Source organism: Eublepharis macularius, chromosome 19 (assembly GCF_028583425.1).
Source record: "Eublepharis macularius isolate TG4126 chromosome 19, MPM_Emac_v1.0, whole genome shotgun sequence".
Lineage (NCBI taxonomy): Eukaryota > Metazoa > Chordata > Lepidosauria > Squamata > Eublepharidae > Eublepharis > Eublepharis macularius.
The window spans coordinates 12,836,649-12,857,476 of NC_072808.1; the positions used below are offsets into that span (position 1 = coordinate 12,836,649).

The 20,828-nt window shown below is 45.0% G+C and overlaps 2 protein-coding genes across 2 annotated transcripts; one reads left to right on the forward strand and one right to left on the reverse strand.

The window, feature by feature from the left end:
* Positions 1 to 4,470: 4,470 nt before the first annotated feature.
* Positions 4,471 to 10,737, reverse strand: UBL5 (ubiquitin like 5). Its single transcript, XM_055003660.1, has 5 exons — positions 10,656 to 10,737; positions 8,233 to 8,363; positions 6,289 to 6,372; positions 5,868 to 5,905; positions 4,471 to 4,713 (listed from the first exon to the last, which is right to left on the reverse strand). The coding sequence occupies exons 2-5, from the start codon at positions 8,286 to 8,288 to the stop codon at positions 4,670 to 4,672; spliced, it is 222 nt and encodes a 73-aa protein (XP_054859635.1). The 5' UTR covers positions 8,289 to 8,363; positions 10,656 to 10,737; the 3' UTR covers positions 4,471 to 4,669.
* Positions 10,738 to 10,851: 114 nt separating this feature from the next.
* Positions 10,852 to 17,902, forward strand: FBXL12 (F-box and leucine rich repeat protein 12). Its single transcript, XM_055003753.1, has 3 exons — positions 10,852 to 10,943; positions 14,301 to 14,373; positions 16,907 to 17,902. The coding sequence occupies exons 1-3, from the start codon at positions 10,852 to 10,854 to the stop codon at positions 17,717 to 17,719; spliced, it is 978 nt and encodes a 325-aa protein (XP_054859728.1). The 3' UTR covers positions 17,720 to 17,902.
* Positions 17,903 to 20,828: the final 2,926 nt, after the last annotated feature.

The following is a 20,828-nucleotide window of genomic DNA, read 5'->3' on the forward strand; positions in this document are numbered from 1 at the left end:
CCCACTTCTCCTGGCAACGCCGTCTCGCGCGCGCAACGGCTCCGGCGCTTCCCTCGCTCGCCATTGGCTGCCCGGGCCAAAATAATAAAGAGGGAGAGAGGCGGGGCCTCTGATTGGGTTGCTAGACGCACGCCCTCCAGGAAGGGGGCAGCCAATCGGCTTCGCGCACCCAAGCTTCAATGAGCCGGGGAAGGGGGCGGAGCTAGAGACCATTCATAAGGAAGGCGCAGAGAGGGAGATCAAAGGGAGGCGGAGAGCCAAGCGAGAGAATGGAATGCGGCGAGAATTTGCAGGGTTTTTCCAAGGCGCAGAGCTGGTAACGCAGCTGCAATGCAACCCACGCTCTCGCCCCGCCCCGCCCCGCCCATGCATTCTCAGGGGTTTGGTGGGGTTGCCAAGCTCCAGGCGGGGCTTGGAGCTCTCCAGGAATTGCAGCTGATCTCCAGGCTACAGAGATCAGCTCCCCTGGAGGAAATGGCTACTTTGGAAGGTGGGCTCTATGGCATTATACGCTGCGGAGGTCCTTCACTGCCCCAGTCCCTGGTTTCCTCCCCAAATCTCCTGGAATTTCCCAACCCATACTTGGCATCGCTATTTCTCGGTAACGCAGAAAGGTGCGGCATATTGAATCAGATCTGTGGTCCAGTAATCCTCCAGTCCCTGTCCCCAGCGGGAGCAAGAGATGCCTGCCTCCGGGGGGGGTGGCTTAAGATCTCTCGGGAATTACAACTGATCTCCAGGCCCTAGAGATCAGTTCCCCTGGAGAACATGGCTGCATCGGAGGGTGAACTCTACGGAATTAGGTCCCACCCCTCCCGAAATGCTGCCTTCTCCAGGCGTCACTCCGTCGCCAAGAACTTCCCACAAAGGCGTTGACAACCCTACAACCTTCAAATAGTCCCAGCAGACTTTCGACTGGAGGTGCAGGGGATCGAAGCCCACGCGTACATACACATGCATCGTGTGCCCACACACGGATCACATTAGTTCTCCAGCCCCAGATTTTCCATTAAGCCTTTCACTCAACCCCTAAGAGCCCCCTCCACTCTTGCTGAAACAAAAAGTAAAAGATATGGGACTACAATCTGGGATTCACGTTCCCCCTCCGACAAGGCTTGCTGAGTGACTGGGCCAGTTGCGCTTGGCCTAACCTACCTCATAGGATTGTTGTGAGGATAAAGAAAGCACCATAGTCATCCTTCAAAATGAGATAGATAGATAGATAGATAGATAGATAGATAGATAGATAGATAGATAGATAGATTAGATAGATAGATAGATAGATAGATAGATAGATAGATAGATAGATAGATAGATGTGTGTGTACATACACATACACACACACAGTCCAGTCTTCCGGCAAGTAATTAACAGAAATGGTTTGCCCTTGCCTGCTTCTAAAAAGCACTCCCGCCTTTCTTGGTGGTCTCCTGTTCATATACTGACCATAGCCAACCCTGTTTAGCATTGAAGAGCCAACAAAATAGATATAAGCAATTAAAACGAACACAGCAGGTCATCTACCTTGTCCCTCTGTAGTCTTTCTTGTGTCACATTGTAAACTCCTTGGGGCAGAGGCATTTCATCTCATAAAGTGTCATGTACCTGGATGGCACTATGAAAAAGGCAAGGAATGTTGGGAACACTAGATGAATGCAATCTGGGCTGACCTTCTGGCTATCCTGTTTGCATAGGCTAGGCATGGCCAAAGGTGCCAGTTAAGAGCCAAAGGGCTCTCGGCCACTTGGCCTTAAGTGAACCAGGCCAGTGGATCCAGGGACCAGCACAGAATATGACTGATGGCATTGTGTTCTTTATATTTTGGAAGCTACTTAGAATCCCAATGGGAGAGAAAGGCTGAAAGGTTTTAATAATTATGATTTAGCCCAGCCTCTTTTGCCCAAAAGTACATGAAACTGGGCTGTAGCTATTTCAGTGATGAACGAAGCCCTTGCTTCACATACTTCTTCGATTAATGTATTCCATTTTGAAACTGCATCTTGGCTATATTGTTTAGGTTGTTGTGGGTTTTCCGGGCTGTATTGCCATGGTCTTGGCATTGTAGTTCCTGATGTTTCGCCAGCAGCTGTGGTTGGCATCTTCAGAGGTGTAGCACCAAAAGACAGAGATCTCTCAGTGTCACAGTGTGGAAAAGATGTTGGCAGGTCATTTGTATCTACTCAGGAGGGGTGAGGTTGAGCTGAGTCATCCTGTAAGAGTTTCCCAGGGTGTGGAATGCTAATGGCGGGAGGCTTCACTGTATCCTGAGGAGGTTCTTTTGTATATGGATTGGTGCTTGATGTGCTAATCTTCTCTGCAGGGCTATTGTCGAGTATAGAGTGTTTTGTTAGCCTGGTGTTTTTCAGAACTGGAAACCATGCTCTGTTCATTCTTAAGGTTTCTTCTTTCCTGTTGAAGTTTTGCTTGTGCTTGTGAATTTCAATGGCTTCCCTGTGCAGTCTGACAAAGTAGTTGGAAGTGTTGTCCAGTATTTTGGTGTCCTGGAATAAGATACTGTGCCCTGTTTGAGTTAGGCTATGTTCAGCCACTGCTGATTTTTCAGGTTGTCCAAGTCTGCAGTGTCTTTCATGTTCTTTTATTCTTGTCTGGATGCTACGCTTTGTGGTCCCGATGTAAACTTGTCCACAGCTGCAGGGTATACGGTATACTCCTGCAGAGGTGAGGGGGTCTCTACTGTCTTTTGCTGATCGTAGCATCTGTTGTATTTTTCGGGTGGGTCTGAATACTGCTTGAAGGTTATGCTTTTTCATAAGCTTTCCCATCTGATCAGTAATTCCTTTGATATATGGCAAAAACACTTTTCCTGTAGGAGACTGTTTTTCCTTGGTTGTTTGATTCATCCTGGGTTTGATTGCTCTTCGGATTTCATTTCTGGAGTAGCCATTTGCCTGAAGTGCGTGGTTTAGATGATTAATTTCCTCATTGAGAAAGTGCGGCTCACATATCCATCTTGTGCGATCCACTAATGTTTTCATTATGCCTCTTTTCTGTCGGGGATGGTGATTGGAGTTTTTGTGTAAGTACTGATCAGTGTGAGTTGGTTTCCTGTAGACCTTGTGACCTAACTGAAAGTTTGCTTTGCGGATGACCAAGGTATCCAGAAATGGGAGTTTTCCCTCAATTTCTTTCTCCATTGTGAATTGTATGTTCCAGTGGATGTTGTTGAGATGATTCAAAAACCCCATCAATTCTTCCTCCCCATGGCTCCAAATGATAAATGTATCATCCACAAACCGGAACCATACACTAGGTTTGTGGGGTGCTGATTCTAGAGCTGTTTTTTTCAAAATGTTCCATGTAGAAGTTTGCTATAACTTGGCTGAGAGGGCTCCCCATGGCCACCCCATCCATCTGTTCATAGAATTCGTTATCCCATTGGAAGTAACTGGTTGTCAGACAATGATGGAATAAGGCTGTTACAAGACTTTGATCTAAACAGATTTCAATCCCCTCCCCCACTAATCCCATACTTCTTCAACTTCCTTCAATCCCTAAACCTTCACCTCCACAATACTGAAATGAAGCCTAAATAAATACTGAGATTTGCTGCCTCTGTATATGCAGGCTCTCTTCAGATACAGTGACTAGCAGCCATTCATAGACACCCCCCTCCGTAGCCCCCATTCAGCTATTATATATTTAAAATATTTGTAACCTTTTCTTTCCAAAAAAGGGCACAAAGCAGCTAATCTCTATTCTGCTCAAACCTTCAGCATGTTCTACCACCAATCTTTGACCCGCCTCCACCTACCCCCATTTAATTATACACTGTGATCATGAGTTAGTTTGGAGCACCTAGAATCCTTTCTAGGTTTACAATTCGTGGACTAGAACAGGGTTGCAGATAGCCATTCACCTGCTCTCCTGGGCTGAGTAATCTTCCACATGACAAAAAAGAGTGACGAGCAGAGATTGAACGACTAACAGAGCAATTCTGCTTGGAGATGCCCCAGTCTAAACCGACAGAAATCAACAGGCTTTGAGTAGAGTAACTCTGTTTAGGATTGAACTGTAACAATCTAATCCTAAAAACACTTTGATGGGGTGAAGTCCCATTGAGTAGACCTAAGCAGGACTCGGAGTAGCCCTGTTTAGGATTATTCCATAAATTCAGGTACAAGTAGGCAGGCCAGTCAGTTATTTTGTGGAGTCAATCATTTTGTGGATGCGGACGTAAGGCTGAAAATAACAGCATTCTACATCATGCACTTGAACAGAGGGTGCTCCCTTATATCAAGCCAGACAACTGATCTACCAAGGTTGTTATTCTCTACTCTGACTGGCAGCAGCCCTCAAAGGTCTCAAGAAGAGGTCCTTTATATCATCTACTTCCAGGATGTGGAAATGCTAGAGACTGACCCTGAGATCTTCTGAACGCAGAGATTCTACCACTCCATCACGGTTCCTTTTACACATGTAACAATTTTTGCCTGAAGAACAAGCTGAACACAAGTTGTGAGGTCACATTTATTATAAACATCCATATATATTTAAAAAAAAAACAAGAACTGGTTTTCTGATTTATTGCCCTCAAAGCTAAAATACTGCGAACCAAATCTCAGGTCACAAAAGATCGATGTTGATGATAAATTAAAAACAAAAGTCCTAGAAAAGATAGCATTCAGCCTTACAAAAGTGTCAGCACATGCTACTGATAATATAACTCCAGATTCATGCCGTCATGGATTTCATCTGAAAAGTAGTAGTTAAGGAGAATACCTAGTGGAAATATTCTGGTATAGTGGCTATAAAAAGAGTAGATGTGTGTGTGTTTGGAAGGGTCTTACCATAATGATGATATACTAGAATGAGTGTCGAATGTAATACTTGTGAGGCTGCTTTGTATGGAGTCGGAACATTGATTCCTCTAGAGCTATAGAACCTTTAAAACTAACCAACTTTACTGTAAGACTAACCAACTTTATGGTACAATAAAGTTGGTTAGTCTTACAGTAAAGTAAGACGAACCAACTTTATTGTAGCATACTTTATTGTAGCATACTTTACTGTAAGACTAACCAACTTTACTGTAGCATAAGCTTTTGAGAACCACAGTTCTCTTTGTCTCATGCATCTGACAAAGAGAACTGTGGTTCTCGAAAGCCTATGCTACAGTACAGTTGGTTAGTCTTACTGATTGCATCTACTCCCCTCTCCACCTATATATCTGACCAGCTTCTTCATGCATCTGACAAAGAGAACTGTGATTCCCGAAAGCTTATGCTACAGTACAGTTGGTTAGTCTTACAGGTGCTACTGGACTCTACTATTTTGCTACTACAGACTAACACAGCTAACTCCTCTGGATCGAGAGTTATAGACCCTCTAGATCTATTCTGGCTGCAGTTTTCCAAGAGATCAGGCAGAGAAAGGTCTTTCTCAACATCTGCGATCAGAGACCCTTTAACTGGAGATGCCAGCAAAGGGTATTTGTGATCTAGACAGAACTGTATTTGCCCAAAAAGAAGACTAGGTTCTCTCCCCACCATCAGTGTGCCATCAAGAAAACAAGGGATCGTTTTAAATTCGTATGTACAGGACTTAAAACCATTTTGTGTATAATGTGTGTACAGAGGAAATATTCAGCCTTCTCTTCTTTTTGGGTAAATACCGTAGGTCTCATTCAACAGGAAGATCTTCCGGTTAAAGGAACTTTACATCACATCATAGGATTCAGATGTAGATATAAAAAATGTGGCAAAGTTCTCAATACTGATCTCCAGGTAACAAACGTGGGAGAAGATAGTGACATAGAAATATAAAAACCATTTCAGATTATTGTCCCTTTCCTCTTCCCCATCACCTCCCCAGTTTATTCCCATCCCATCAGGCTTGTTTAAGGATACAGTCTGCCAGCGACACGTGGTCCTTGAAAATTGTATACCTAAAACATTATAAAAAGCATATTGGTCAACCATAATTTGGTACACAGTTCAGTAAAAAGGCATCACAATAGACAACTGTGTTTAAGCACTTCCAGCGGTCTTGGCGGTCACCATAATAGCCCACAGGAAGGGAAGATGGTTTCTTAGGAAACTTGAAACTAAGCAATGGAGTTTACGCCCTGGTTTATAATCACACAGGGCGCCCCAACAACTGACGTCAATATGGAAGCATTGTCATAGATCCTGTGACAGTCAAAGCATGTACTGTACCACCAAACTATGTGATGTTAGAATTTATAGAAGTGTCTTTGAGTGCTGTGTGAGATTCTGCCTCGAGCAAAGGACCATGTTTCAGGCAAGCCCTTTTCTCCCCTCTACTCACCATTTCTTTAGCACAATCTTGTCCCACCGAGTGCCGGTCTGGGCAGCGATGAGCTTCTTCAGGTCTCGAATGGTGTCATCGGGGCTGAGCAGCGGTATCAGTTAAAGAAACATGTTTCGAAAGAGACCCTGCATTTCTTAATACTTAGCAGACTAAGGCGTTACTGACTTCCCAGTGGTGCCACCTCTCTATATCTCATATTCATTCTCTCCATCCCTCTTGCTCCCAGATCAATACCTACCTCCTCTTGGGAGCCTTAACCTTAACCCAGTCAATTCTCAAACTGCGGTTCGAGACTACAAGTGGGTTGTGACTATCTCACAGAGGCTCAAACACCTGAGATGGGACAGGAGGTTCTGGGACACCCTTCTCCCTAGGAGCAGGAAAAGGGGGTAAAGCTGCCACATTCCCTCTTCCCCTCCTTCACCCTGCAGCTCCAGCCATTCTCAGTGATATTGCTTCTTCCCAACCACTGGACATACAGGAGACACAATCCTAAGCAAAGATATTCCAGTCCAAGCCAATTGCAATCAATGGGATTAGACTGGAGGACCTCTGCTTTGGATTGCACTGGCAACTGCAGTCATTTGCAGCCATCTCTTCATTCCTCCCCTCTCCCCATCTGTTACTGTTGCCCCTTTCTTCTCTTTGTGACTCACACTTTCCTAACTTTCAATTACAAAGTCCTGGGTGTAAGAGTCTGTCTTTTGCATGTTCGCCTGTAAAACAGGAGTGAGCAGAAGGTAGCTTGCGGCAGTGGATCCCTGGCCATTTTCTGGTGGATTACCTATCACTAGCCAAAAGTGGGGATTTCTGCAAAGAATGCTGGATTTAGTTAAATCTGGATTTACCCAGAAATGTTAACCTTATGTTCTGAAGGAAACCTACAGGATTACAAGAACAGATTCTTGTTGCCTGTAAAGGGATCTCAATTATGAACTGCTGCTTGGATCAACAGAACATGGGGATTCTAGAGGGAAAATGTAGCCTACACAAGACTGAATTCAGTCCACCTCTGGAATAAGGCAACATGTAATCAAGACAGCACTAACATTACTACCGGAACGTCTGAAGTACTCCATAACTGAGAAACGATTACTGAAATCATCTCTCTATGTACCTCACTTGACATCAGATGTTACAGAGGACACCACCAAATTACTATCCTTGGATAACTATAATGAGACTACAATCCAAGAGGTGGTCTCAAAGATGTCTTGGAAGAAGATGCTCACCACACAGACGGAACACAGCAGCGGTGCTCTGCCTTTTACGTACCCAGGGTTTTCTACTCCCCACCTATAGAGGTGATGGGAGGAACTGCAATGCTGTATCTGACTTTGCAATTAAAAAAAAAACATAGGTTGCTTTTTGCTCCCACAAATGCTTAAGCAAAGGCATAACTGGTAGGAGATAGCTGCCCCCTCTTTTGAGTACCTGCATGCCAAGGTGTGCCAAGAACTATGTACTTCCAGTATCATGTCACCCTTGTAATCCTACCAAAGAGTCATAGGATACCACCCCCCTCTAAAAGAGAGGACAATAAGACAGGTGCATCAACCTATGAGGAACCCTCAATTTTTTAAAAAAGAGCTCTAGCATTGCATAGCATGGTGATTTCACTTGTTCTAATCATCTCTAAGATGGCAGTTTATTAAGAGAAACTACCTATGAGGCTCAATGAAAGAAATTCATGAATAGACATGGAACTGTTTGATCCTGCTCCATCTGAAGATATATTCCTTAGATGGAACCAGGAAAAGCCATATACATCATCTTGAAAATGAGGGAGACTCCTTTCTGGCTCTGCTCCCATTGAAAATATCTCCCCCTGTCAATTACCCCTTTCTCAAGTGTCAGAGGCCCCCTCAGATACAACCCAACAGCTGGACATCAGGCAAAAATACGCCTCCCTTAGGCTGACAGAAGCAGCCGTTTGGATACTTGCACTTCACTCGCACCTTCTTGCCCAGCCGATCATTGCAAACGACTTCAATCATCCCGATCTAACGTCAACACCGACTTGGACACGAGGCTGTTATGAATGTGACGCTGGCCTCCCCACACTGGAGGTGCTGTCCGGAAAAAGAAACAGGAAGAAAACCATATTCTTATGACTCTTAGTTATGTGAAGGTTTGCATCTGAAGCTTTTGAAAATGCTGGGCAAGGACCAATATATCTAATTCTCAACATGGTCAAACCTGTAGATCCTTAAATCCAGAGTCTGGAGCCATTAACAGGCAAGACAGGCCTTTCCACAAAACCGGGAAAAAAACCCAGTTTTGCAGAAAAATCTGAAATTCTTAAAAAAAAAATCCTTCAGAAAATATTAACCCCCTCTCCATAACAGAAGCAGCACCCAACCCATAGCTTTTAAGAAACGAATGACCTCAGAGGCTGTTGCTAGGCAACCACAACAGTATTGGCAGCCTTCCAGTCTTGGTTTCTGTCAGTAAAAGGTGGGGAGAAGGGCCAGGGCATTTCCAGGACATTTTTGGCTTCTGAGAAAGGACTCAAAGGGGCCAAGGCCAGCAGCAACCACCAGGCAACTTGCTACTGTCTCATTTGCATGACTCACCCAGGCCTGGCTGCTTGCTACTGTTCAACCATCACCACTGCATGAAAGCCAGTGTTGTGTAGTGGCTAAAGTTTCAGACTAGGATCTGGGAGACCCAAGTTTGAATCCCCATTCTGTCATGGAAGCTTACTGGGTGACCTTAGGCCAGTTACATTTTCTTAGCCTAACCAACCTCACAGAGTTGTTGTGAAGATAAAATGGAAAAGAAGCAGCAGCTTTGGGTCTCCATTGTGGAGAAAGGTGAGGTATAAATGAAGTAAATAATATAGTTGAAGTGAGTGGGAAGGAGAGAAGGAAGCATGGAAAGGCTTCCATATGCGGATTGCCAGGAGGAGGGAAAGAGGGAAAGGAGATACAGGGCAAATGGAAGTGCCTCACAAGTCCTTGTGGGTCCTCCACTTGTTCTGTCTATTTAAGAGTTCCAAAGAATTCTACTCATACAACTTATTCCAACCGTGTATTGTCGTTATGGGGAAAATAAAGTTGCTTTACATAAAAGTTGTCCATCAACTTGATGGAATTAATGCCATCCTACTTCAAGACTACATATTTAGTTGCAAATACTGTCATGCTTTAGGGTTTGATGATAGTCTAATGATAATAGCATTCAGCTGTGGTAATAATCCCACTTTCCAAGATATAAGGACAGATAGATTCACATTCTAGCTGTATCTGAAAAAGTGAGCTGTGGCTCACGAAAGCTCATACCCTACCCCAAATTTTGTTAGTCTTATAGGTGCTACTGGACTTTTGCTCTTTTCTCCTGTAATACAATTATACTGTATCTATTCCTAGGACACACTGTAGTTCCTCTACAGTGTAATTGCTTACACTGGGAAAGGTTGCTCTGACACCTCAAATTCACATGGCTTTTTAAAAATGAGGGGAAAAGAGAAACGAGGGGGTGGTGAGGAAACACTGCAGCGAGTTTCAAAGGAGGCTGCTTAACAGGGATTGAGCAACATTTTCTCAAGCTCCGAGCTAGAAAAGGCAGAATATAAATCTTGCAGGCAAATAAATAAAGCCCTTGACTCCAGCCCAACCACCATCCAGCAAGCAGGGCAGTGGCTCCTAGGGTTGCCAACCTCCAGGTGATAGCTGGAAATCTCACAGAATTACAACTAATCTCCAGGCCACAGAGATGACTTCTCCTGGAGAAAATAGATTCAGTGGTTCGAATCCCACTGCTGCCATGAGCTCAGTAGGTGGCCTTGGGTAAGCCACTCCCAGTTCCCCAGCTGTATTGTGGGGATAACAATAACACTAACTTGTTCACCGCTCTGGGTGAGGCACTCATCTGTCAAGAAGAGCGGTATATAAGTGCAGTTATTATTATTATGCTACTATAAAGTTGGTTAGTCTTTAAGGTGCTATTGGTCCCTGGAGAAAATGGCTGCTTTGCAGAGTGAACTCCATAGCATTATACTCTGCCGAGGTCTCTCCCCTCCCTTAACTCTGCCCTCTCCAGGCTCCACCCCCCAAATCTCCAGGAATTTCACACCCTGGAGCTGGCAACCCTAGCATCCGCACTGAGCAGGAGGTCGGCGCAGGCGCTTCACAGGTAGGGTTGCCAGCAGCCAGGTGGTAGCTGGAGACCCCCCAGCCGACAGACATCAGTTCCCCTGGGGGAAAAGATGCTTTGGTGGGTAGACTATATGGCATTCTACCCTGCTGGGCCCCAGCCCCTTCCAAAACCCCACCCTCTCCAGGCTCCACCCCCCAAATCTCCAGGAATCCCCCAACCTGGAGCTGGCAACCCTATCCACAGGCCCCCGAAGCGGCACCTACCCCGACCCAGAGCGCTCAAGCCCCTCGCTTCCACCCAGGCAGGCACCAGGACGACAGGGAGCGGAAGCGGAAGTGACACGCCACCCAGAAGCTGAAGTTCGACGCCCTCCTTCCGGAAGCGGAAGTTCGTCGTCCTCCTTCCTCACGGAAACAAGCGCCCGCCGCCTTCGGTCCGGGCGCGATTCGACCCGAGACGATGCCGGCCGAGACGCTCTCCGCGCTCCCGGACTCGCTCCTGCTCCGGATTTTGGAGCTGCTGCCGCCGCGGGACCGGCTGGGCGGGGCCAGGTGGGTGTTTGGGCTCCGCCCACAAAAGCGGGGAGGGGGGAAAGACTCTCTGCCTCCTCTTCTTTGTTGCTTGACAGGCAGAAGGTCAACAGGTGTAGCCTCGGACTGGCCAGGACCAAAAGGGCGCGTGTGGATCCTCTGCCTGTCCAAGACTACTCCTCTCCAGTTGAGGTGAATTGTGGCCTGGACATATTTTAAATCATGAGCAAACGTGTGTGTAAATAAGGAACAAAGGTGTGTGGGGAACCCCGGCTTAGAAATGCCCCGGGTTGCATGAGATGGAGTCCGGTGGCGCCTTAGAGAAGACCAGAATATAAGAAGATCTGGAGAAGGGAGCTTTGGCTCTCGGAAACTGACACCCTGAAAATCTTGTCGGTCTCTAAGGTGCCACTGGTCTCCTTCAGTCCAGACAATCCAGTGCATTTCTATGTGTGGGTTTTGCATACACGTTTATTATTTAAAATATTTTTGCATACACATGTTTATTATTTAAAATATGTACAGGTCACAATTCATCACAATTCCAAAGTCAAAGCTTGACAGGCAGAAAGTCAACAGGTATAGTTTTGGGCTTGCCAGGGCCAAAGGTCCTGAAAATCTTTTTGGTCTCTTAAGGTGCCACTGGTCTCCAGTCCGGTGCATTTCTGTGTGTGGGTTTTCCACACACATGTTTATTATTTAAAATATGTGCGGTTCACAATTCCAAAGTTAAAGCTTGACAGGCAGTAAGTCAACAGGTGTAGCCTCGGGCTTGCCAGGGCCAAAAGTCTTGAAAATCTTGTTGGTCTCTCAGGTGCCACTGGACTCCAATCCAGACAATCCAGTGCATTTCTATGAATGGGTTTTCCACATGCATGTTTATTATTTAAAATATGTGGGCAGGCCACAATCCATCACAATTCCAAGTCAAAGCTCCCTTCAGGGGTCCCTTCTGTTGAACAGCATGGCTCAACCCTGACACATGGGTGAAATTGCAGAAGAAGTTCAGTAGCACCTTAGAGGTCAACATGATTTTCAGATGGTTCAGATGATGTGAAGAAAGGAGCTTTGACTTTCAAAGGCTCATCCCCGGAAAATCTTGTTGGTTTCTAAAGTGCTACTGGACTTCCATTGCAGACCGACAGGGCTGCCTACCTGAAATGGGATCGTCTAGCAGTGCATTCTTCTGCATAGCCTGTCAAAGGCATTTCCTGTTGCCCCTCTGTTTGTCAAGCAACTGTCAAACCACATTCATTTATATTTGGTTCAACAATCTTGCATCTGTGGCTGCTTTCTGTGCAGCTGGTATATTTGCTATGAGGGTGGGGAGATCAATGCAGAAAGATCAAAATCTTGTTTTTGTAACTCAATCTGAAGCATGTTCACTCAGAAACAAGCCCTCGTAAATTCAAGGAGCTCACATCTGTGTGAACAGGAGTTTCTGCCTTGGTCTACGCTGTTCCAAATGTTAATGCTGCAAGTACAATGAATTTTTAAAAAATATATATTTTAAATAAACAATAAAATAGCACCCTCACACAGATACATATCTTAAACCTTATAAATTAAATAATAACTTAACACAATTTAATAGATCCTCAAGGAAGAAGAAATAGAAGAGAAACTAAAGTTAAAGAGAGGGCTGACAGTAGCCATACTGTGGTTGTTGTGGGTTTTCCGGGCTGTATTGCCGTGGTCTTGGCATTGTAGTTCCTGACGTTTCGTCAGCAGCTGTGGCTGGCATCTTCAGAGGTGTAGCACCAAAAGACAGAGATCTCTCAGTGTCACAGTGTGGAAAAGATGTTGGCAGGTCATTTGTATCTACTCAGGAGGGGTAGGGGTTGAGCCGAGTCATCCTGTAAGAGTTTCCCAGGGTGTGGAATGCTAATGGCGGGAGGCTTCACTGTATCCTGAGGAGGTTCTTTTGCATATGGATTGGTACTTGATGTGCTAATCTTCTCTGCAGGGCTATTGTCGGGGATAGACTGTTTTGTTAGCCTGTTGTTTTTCAGAACTGGAAACCATGCTCTGTTCATTCTTAAGGTTTCTTCTTTCCTGTTGAAGTTTTGCTTATGCTTGTGAATTTCAATGGCTTCCCTGTAGCCATACTCTTGCCTCCCTTACGTAAATAAACTGATAAGGTTGAAAAGGAAGGGGAGGAAAGAAAGTCATAAGACTGCCAATAAAGCTGGGGGGAAAGATCAGAATTAAAAAAATGACTAGGAAAAAGTGAAAACAGAGTATAATGAGGCCAAAATAAGAACTAAAAAAATAAAGATAAGAACTCCAAGTATGAAGCTCAGCCTTACAGTGCAATCCTAAGCAGAGTTACTCCAGTCTGAGCCCATTGATTTCAATGGGCTTAGACTGGAGTAATTCTGTTTAGGATTGCACTCTTAAGGATCTTGCAATCGCACACCGGAAACGGAATGTCCCAAAGTCCTAAGGTAGGTTATGAACAATAAAATTGGGATTGTAGAATAATTTCCCATTTTATTGTTCTTAACCTACCTTAGGAAGTCACACAAATAGAATTTTTATATTTTGAATAATACCTGTGTATAGAAATCCCACACATAAGAACACACTGGATTATATTACCATGCTGTCTAACCCCATTGATTTCAGCAAGGTAGAGTAATTGCATAGGATTGCACTGGAAATTTATTTAAGCCTGTTCTGCTCAGCACGCTTTAAGATGGCAGTGCTGAGCATTCCCTACCCAATCGGTGCTGAAACGGCTTGGGGTCCCATTATTCTGCACTGCACGACCTCCGGATGATTTGGTGTCTGCTAATGAATTACGTGTTTATTTGAAGAACTATTCATTCTTATCAATGTACTGTTGATAAATGATGATTCCGCATGGTCGTCACAGATGTTCCCAGCCAGGGTTGGACTCGATATAATAAATTATTCTAATTTCCAATTTAAAAATACAATAATCTAAAAGTGAATGTTCAGCCTCATTAAAATGCCTACGTTTACACTCCCTCTTCTAGGGACTACTAAAAGACGCCTAATTGAAGAAAATTGCAGTCATCCCCAAACCCCGTAAAGACAACAAATGCAACCTGAACTTGGGACTCCAAGATCCAGTTCTGTCTGTTTAGTTTCTGAAACTTTTGCTCCCAGGGACCATAGGATTCTACATACAGTCCTTATCAAATTCATCTCCTCTGTGGGAGGGATCTCAGCTGTACAGAATAATTCCTGTTTGTGGCTTCCCCTTCTATGTCTCCCACACATACGTACCACCAGTCTTCTCCTTACCAGTTTCATCATGACCACATAGCTTCATTCATCTTTCTCGTTGTAGCTCCCTCCCCTCTTCAGGCAGTTGCTACTAAGAGCTGACCCCATTTCTTCTTTATTCAGGGTCTGCAGACGCTGGCGTCGCCTGGTGCAGGACAAGTTGCTTTGGAGGCACACGGACCTGACCTCTTACAAGGTGAGAATACCGATCCTCTTCCTACTTACTACCTTTGGGAGGAAACAGTACTAATAGGTGGGGAGCACCAGCACAAAATGATAGGAAATGGGAAGCTCTTACAGGATGACTCAGCCCAACCCCACCTTCCTGAGTAGATATAAATGACCTGCTAACATCTTCTCCACACTGTGACACTGAGAGATCTCTGTCTTTTGGTGCTACACCTCTGAAGATGCCAGCCACAGCTGCTGGCGAAACGTCAGGAACTACAATGCCAAGACCACGGCAATACAGCCCGGAAAACCCACAACCATCGATAGGAAATTTGCTTGTTTTGTGTAGCATTTTGAATAGTAGTTGTTTACTAGTCTGCCTTTCAAATAAATAGTCCCCAAGATGGCTTTCAGCACAACAAAACATCATTATTTCATTTGTTTATACTTTGCCTGCCTTCCCTGAAATTCATAATAGCAGGCGTAAGGTTCCCTAGAGATCTATCCAGGCACTAACCTACTGAGGTCTGCTTAGCTTCAGCAAGGTGGCTGTGTCAAGAGCTGACTAGAAACTTTTACCACTCCTCTTTAGCTACCTGCTGACCCAAGGGATTCCATTCCAAATGACCCCAAACCAACTTACAGTTGAGCCAAGAGAAAGATGCTGCCTATGCATTATAGCAGAAGTTTATTTAAAGGTGCGGTAAAAGCGGTTGTCTTTCCCACTCCTCATGGGAGATGCTCAGTAAAGACAAAGGCAGGAAAAGGGGTTGTAAAAAATCACACTCAAGCAGGAACAAAGTCAATAAAAGGTTCAAATATCCCTTTCCCCGTAGGTGGGAGTGTAGACTAAGATAAACTACAATTCCCATAATTCACAGTCTTAAAGAGGCAACACACATTTCTGATAAAGCTAATATAAGCTTCTAAGCTGTGGCTAACAGCACATCCTTGATGGACTAGGATCTGGAAGAACCAGGTTCAAATCTCCACTCTGCCATAAAGCTTCCTGGGCGATCTCGGGCCAGTCACACGCTCCTATTCTATTGACTCATTCTGTCTATAACACACTTCAATTTATTCAGTCCCAAAGGTTCAAAACAAGTTATGATACTGCATAATAAGCCTTCCTTATCATGAAAGTCTTAATTTATGCAGAGTCTTCACTCCAGCTGTAGAGTGAAGACAAACCCAAACTGCATATGTACACTAACTGTCAATGAACCTTGGAATCTGTGATTCTACCTCTGACAGTTCGTAGCACTAAACTACAATTCCCATGCTTCCATGGGGGAAAGCCATTACAATGGATACATGCCTATCCACCCCTTTTAATTTGCCTAACCGTCTCCCACAGTCACACTTTTCCCACCACGTTTTTCTAATCTGAAGCAATATGTTCTCATTCCTGAGTTTCCAGGATGAAACCAAATTTTGGAGATGTAGCCAATAATAATAACAACAGCAACAACGACATTCAATTTATATACCACCCTTCTGGACAACTTAATACCCACTCAAAGTGGTTTACAAAGTGTGTTATTTTTATCCTGACAATCACCCTGTGAGGTGGGTGGGGCTGAGAGAGCTCTGAGAGAGCTGTGATGGACCCAAGGTCACCCAGCTGGCTTCAAGCGGAGGAGTGGGGAATCAAACCCGGTTCTCCAGATTAGAGTCCTGCCGCTCTTAACCACTACACCAAACTGGCACCAAATGTTGCCAATTGGTTTCTAATAAAAAATTTTGAGTCTTATATAGTCTGGGCCTCTGCATGTTTACTCAGAAGCAAGTCCCAACGGAGTTGAACAAGGCTAACTCCCAAGAATGTGGCAGCCTTCTCGGTCCTGGCCCCAGCCTGGTGGAACGCTCTGTCTATTGAGACCAGGGCCCAGCAAGACTTGTTAACATTTCACTGGGCCTGTAAGACAGAGTTGTTCCGCCAGGCATATGGTTGATGTTAAGCGGTGCCCTCCCCTAGGCGGGGGGGGGGGGGGCGGTTTAAACCATATGCCCTCCCATGCAATGTCGTCATCCATCTTTTTATACTTTTGTTCTGGGAAGAACTTCTGTATGGAAAGTCCAAATCAAATTATGTGCTGCCTGGTTTCTTTGCTCTCTCTATACATACATACATACATACATATATATACATACGTACATACATACATACATATATACATACATATATATATATATATATATATATATACACACACACACACATATATACACATATATATATACACACATATATATATACACACACATATATATACACATATATATATATACACATATATATATATACACACACACACACACATATATACATATATATATATATATACACACGCACATCTACATGTGTGTGTGTGTGTGTGTGTGTGTGTGTGTGTGTGTGTAATTTTAATGATAAGATGTAGTATTTTTATCATTTTAGTGATAGTCAAATATGTTTTAAATTGTGTTGTTATCCGCCCTGAGCCCGCTGATGTGGGGAGGGCGGAGTATAAATCCAATAAATTAAATTAAATTAAACCTCCTTTCCTTGTACCCAGATGACCTCCAAGCTCCTGTGGCACCTGTTGCGGAATCATCTCCGAGGCAACCTGCGAACATTGAGGGCGCGGGGATCCCTCCACTCCGTCCGGAAGCAAGAGGTATTTTCCCCAGCACTGATGCAGGCCTTGGGCAAGCAGTGCCCCAACTTCCACCACCTGTGCCTGACTGAGACCGACCTCCGCTCACTCCCCTACGACTGTATGCCCCCCTCTCTCACAACTCTGGAGCTGAGCCGCTGTGAGATCCCTTCGGCGTGGTTCCAAGCGCCTGACTCTTCTCAGCCCCCGCAGGCCTTCCCACGGATCCAGCGCCTTATCATACGAAACGTCCCTGCCTTCTCCAACCAGCACTTGGCAAATATTGCAAGCCAGGGCACACTGAAGACTCTGATTCTATCCGATACCTACCGGGTCACAGATGGGGGGATCCAGACTGCAGCGCCACTTCTGGGAGACCTGGAGTCTCTTTCCCTGCGCCAGTGCAACATTGGTGATTCAGCGACTCATTTCATTGGGCGCCACATGAAGCGCCTGCGCCACTTGGACCTCAGCGGCAGTTCTTCTCTGACGGACACGGGCCTTCCTTGCTTAAGTAGCTTAGCAAATCTGGAGGAGCTCCATCTCCAAGCCTGCTGTGGACTTTCCCCGGAAGCCGTCACCGCCACTTGCCAGGCACTGCCTCGGCTAAAGCGTCTTGATTTAAGCAGGACAGGGTTCAATGACCGGACGACCCACCAGATCCAAGCAGGTTTGCCAAACTGTGTTGTGATGTGCACCACCTCCAGCAGAGATGCCAAAGTAGAATCTTAGCAAATGGAGAGTTCGGGCGATGCTTGTTGCTGAGGAGGTCAAACAGCAGGCGGCTTTCTGCCTTTCATTGGGGAACTGTTGAGGTTTTGATTTACTGAAATGTGTATTTTTGAGATTTGTGATTTTACTGTTTTATTTTTTGTATTTTTACCTATTGTTGTAACCCATCTTGAGCCCGCTTGCAAGGAGAGTGGGCTATAAATCAAATAAATAAATAAGAACAACAACAACTGCAAGGAGGATAGTGCAAATGCACTATGAAAGCCCTTTTTTTAAAAAAAAAAAAAGGGAGGCGGGCAAAAACAGATTTCCGCCATTATCATGTGGTATGGAAAGGAGGCGCAATTGTGGCACAGTGATGGTGGGGAACACGCGGAATGGGAAAGCGTGTAAGTATCTGCTTGACCAGCACCGCGGTTGCGAAAAAGGTACGGAAACAAAAAGGAGGTGTGGATTCAGCCACAGTCTGAAATGATACTATCCCAACACAAATCTTACCACCTCTGTAAGAACACGACCAAAGCAAATGCTTTCTAAAGCACTTCCCCCCCCCTCTTGTTGGCTGATAGTTTTAACCATGGGTGCGCAGATTGCCTGACACATGTTGGTAGTCCAGATTGCCCCCAATTTAGGAATGGATAGGCAGGCATAAGTGAAGGGCCATCAGGGGCTGAAATGAACAGAACATGGCAGGAGCCAGAGGTACATGCGTTAACTGTGCCTGTTCAAAACCACCATTCAGACATAACCTTGTTCTGAATTCCTGGGTCTTCTTTTCCAGGCAAATGTCAGGTCTGTTGCCCACAGTCCCTCCATACTGTCCCACAGTCTAACTAGTATGTTGCAATAGCCTCGTGCACCTGTTCCCCTGTTGCTTTCCAGATTCCAGTACGGCGGAGACCTTACCTCGGATGGCTCGCCGCAGCGGCCTTGGGGCAGCTCCATCCTGATACTCCCATCCTGCTACTGATTACGTTCCTGCTCGATGGGCTAAGCAGGTGGGGGACATGTAGAGGGGTAGTTATAGTGTATCCTGTACTCAATGCGTCATTCTTAACAAGGAACCCGTGTACAGCCAGACGCCTTTAATTGCTTCTGTGTATCCTATGGACATATGTATGGCGAAGCCAAGATATCTCCATAAAACCCATTTACTCAAGAGCCTGGATTTCTTGCTGCAAGGGTTGGGAGTCCGCTTCAACGTATCCTGTCTTCCATAGACTGACATATTCCCCCATGCAGCCAGCCCCCTCCTACTCGTAATCTTTTGAAAATCTCAGGAAATGTGTGTGTGTTTTTAAATGGAAACCATGGTTGCACTTTTAAAAACAACAAATGCCCGAAGGATGAGAGTCTCGGTTTGGATCCAGAAGAGTGCTTCCATGTTTAGAAGGACATGCAGCAGGAAAGCTAATTTATATCTCCTGCACATCATTTCCCTTCTCCTACACATTATTTACTGTTTTATTTTCTGGCCAAGATGTCCCTGTCAACAACCTGCAAAGGATACTGTTACAACAGGAGGTCCGTTGGATTCATACCCTATCATCATTAAAACCTAGGGGTCTTAATAGCGAAATGGTCCTTTCCTGTTACTTATGATATACTCATATTGGATTATTTGGCATGTCCCTTTCAATGGTTTACCAGGCGGCACCCTTAAATACTTTGGGCGTGTAAATCAGGTGCACTTGATTGCTTCTTTGGACCTTTGACTTGTAGATATTTTTACTGGTGCGTGTATTTTACTTTGACTTCACACAAAGACAAAGACAAAGGAAATTTGAGCTATACAGTATGTACATATTGCTATCAATTGTGATGTTATTGAGTTTGAGCTAGTGCCTTCCCATTTGGTCAGTTTTACAAAATCAGGGCTTGTAAATAATGCAGGAAGAGACTCTTCCTCTCCCCTCTGTCGACCTCAGAAGAGTTCATGGCCCTTTTAGATCAGTGGTTTGGCGGATTGTAACAAACTGCAATCATTTAAACCAAGGCAGACTTCCCAGTTTATTTTAGGTGTTGTGGAATGGAAACCTTTAAATCTACATATATAGAAAGACAAGCGTCCTGACTGACTCATCCATGCCCAGCCCAAACCCCTGGACCTAGAAACCTAGGACCTCGATTAGGCCAACAGAAATTGGTTATTCCTTCAGGTGCCACAAGGCTCTTGGTCATTTTTCAGCCACCTTACACATACTAATTGGAAGCATGAAATTTGGGCAGAACATTCCTTCCCTGAAGGGATTTTAAGAAATTTGCCCCCTAAGGGGATAAAAGGGGATAAAATGTGTTTTCCTAAAGGGATACAGCTTCCCTGTGTGGCTGGCAGGCTCCTACCTGCTTGCATCCCTGCCTACTGCCAGCTCGGCCACTGTTCCCTGATTGGGCCAGCCTTTCAAGATCATTTGCATATGCAGGCTGATTGGGGCTCACAAAATTTCACACCTCATCCCCCTCCCCCGGACAGTTGGAACACAGAAGTCATTTGCATATGTGGCCTGATTGGGCCTCACCTCCCACATTCTAAACAGTATGCAGTTGCTATTGGGAGTCATTGACTGTGTCCTGAGGTAAAATGCACCTCCCAGTCTTCCCCACGCAAACCAAAAAACGTTACATGCTGTAAGTATTATAACTGGATTTAAAGTAGTTAAACACCATAGCGAAGCATGGGTATCGAGCTAGTTTTATATAAAAATATAACCTACTTCTAAAAGATTAATCTTTTGTACCCTGGTGAAGGACAAACAGCTTGATGATGGAGTGGGGAAGGGCTGGTTCAGGGAGCAACCAGGTCCTATGTTCTCAAGTTACTTTGTTGTCGTCGTCATTGTCGCTGTTAGACCTAGGACTTTCTGCGTGCCATGCAGATGCACTACCACTGAGCAAAACGTCTTTGCACATCCCTTTTCCTGCTGCAACCTGATCCCCTCCCCCCAATGCTTTTCCTAGGGGATGGTGGATATCTTGGAGAGAGGCTGACATTGTCTGACACAGGAAGAGGGAATTTTTGAAAATCAACACACATCTTTAGAGGATGGAACTTTTAAGCACGATCCAATCCAGTACTATTGCTGTAAAGCAAGGTAGTGATGATTGGTGG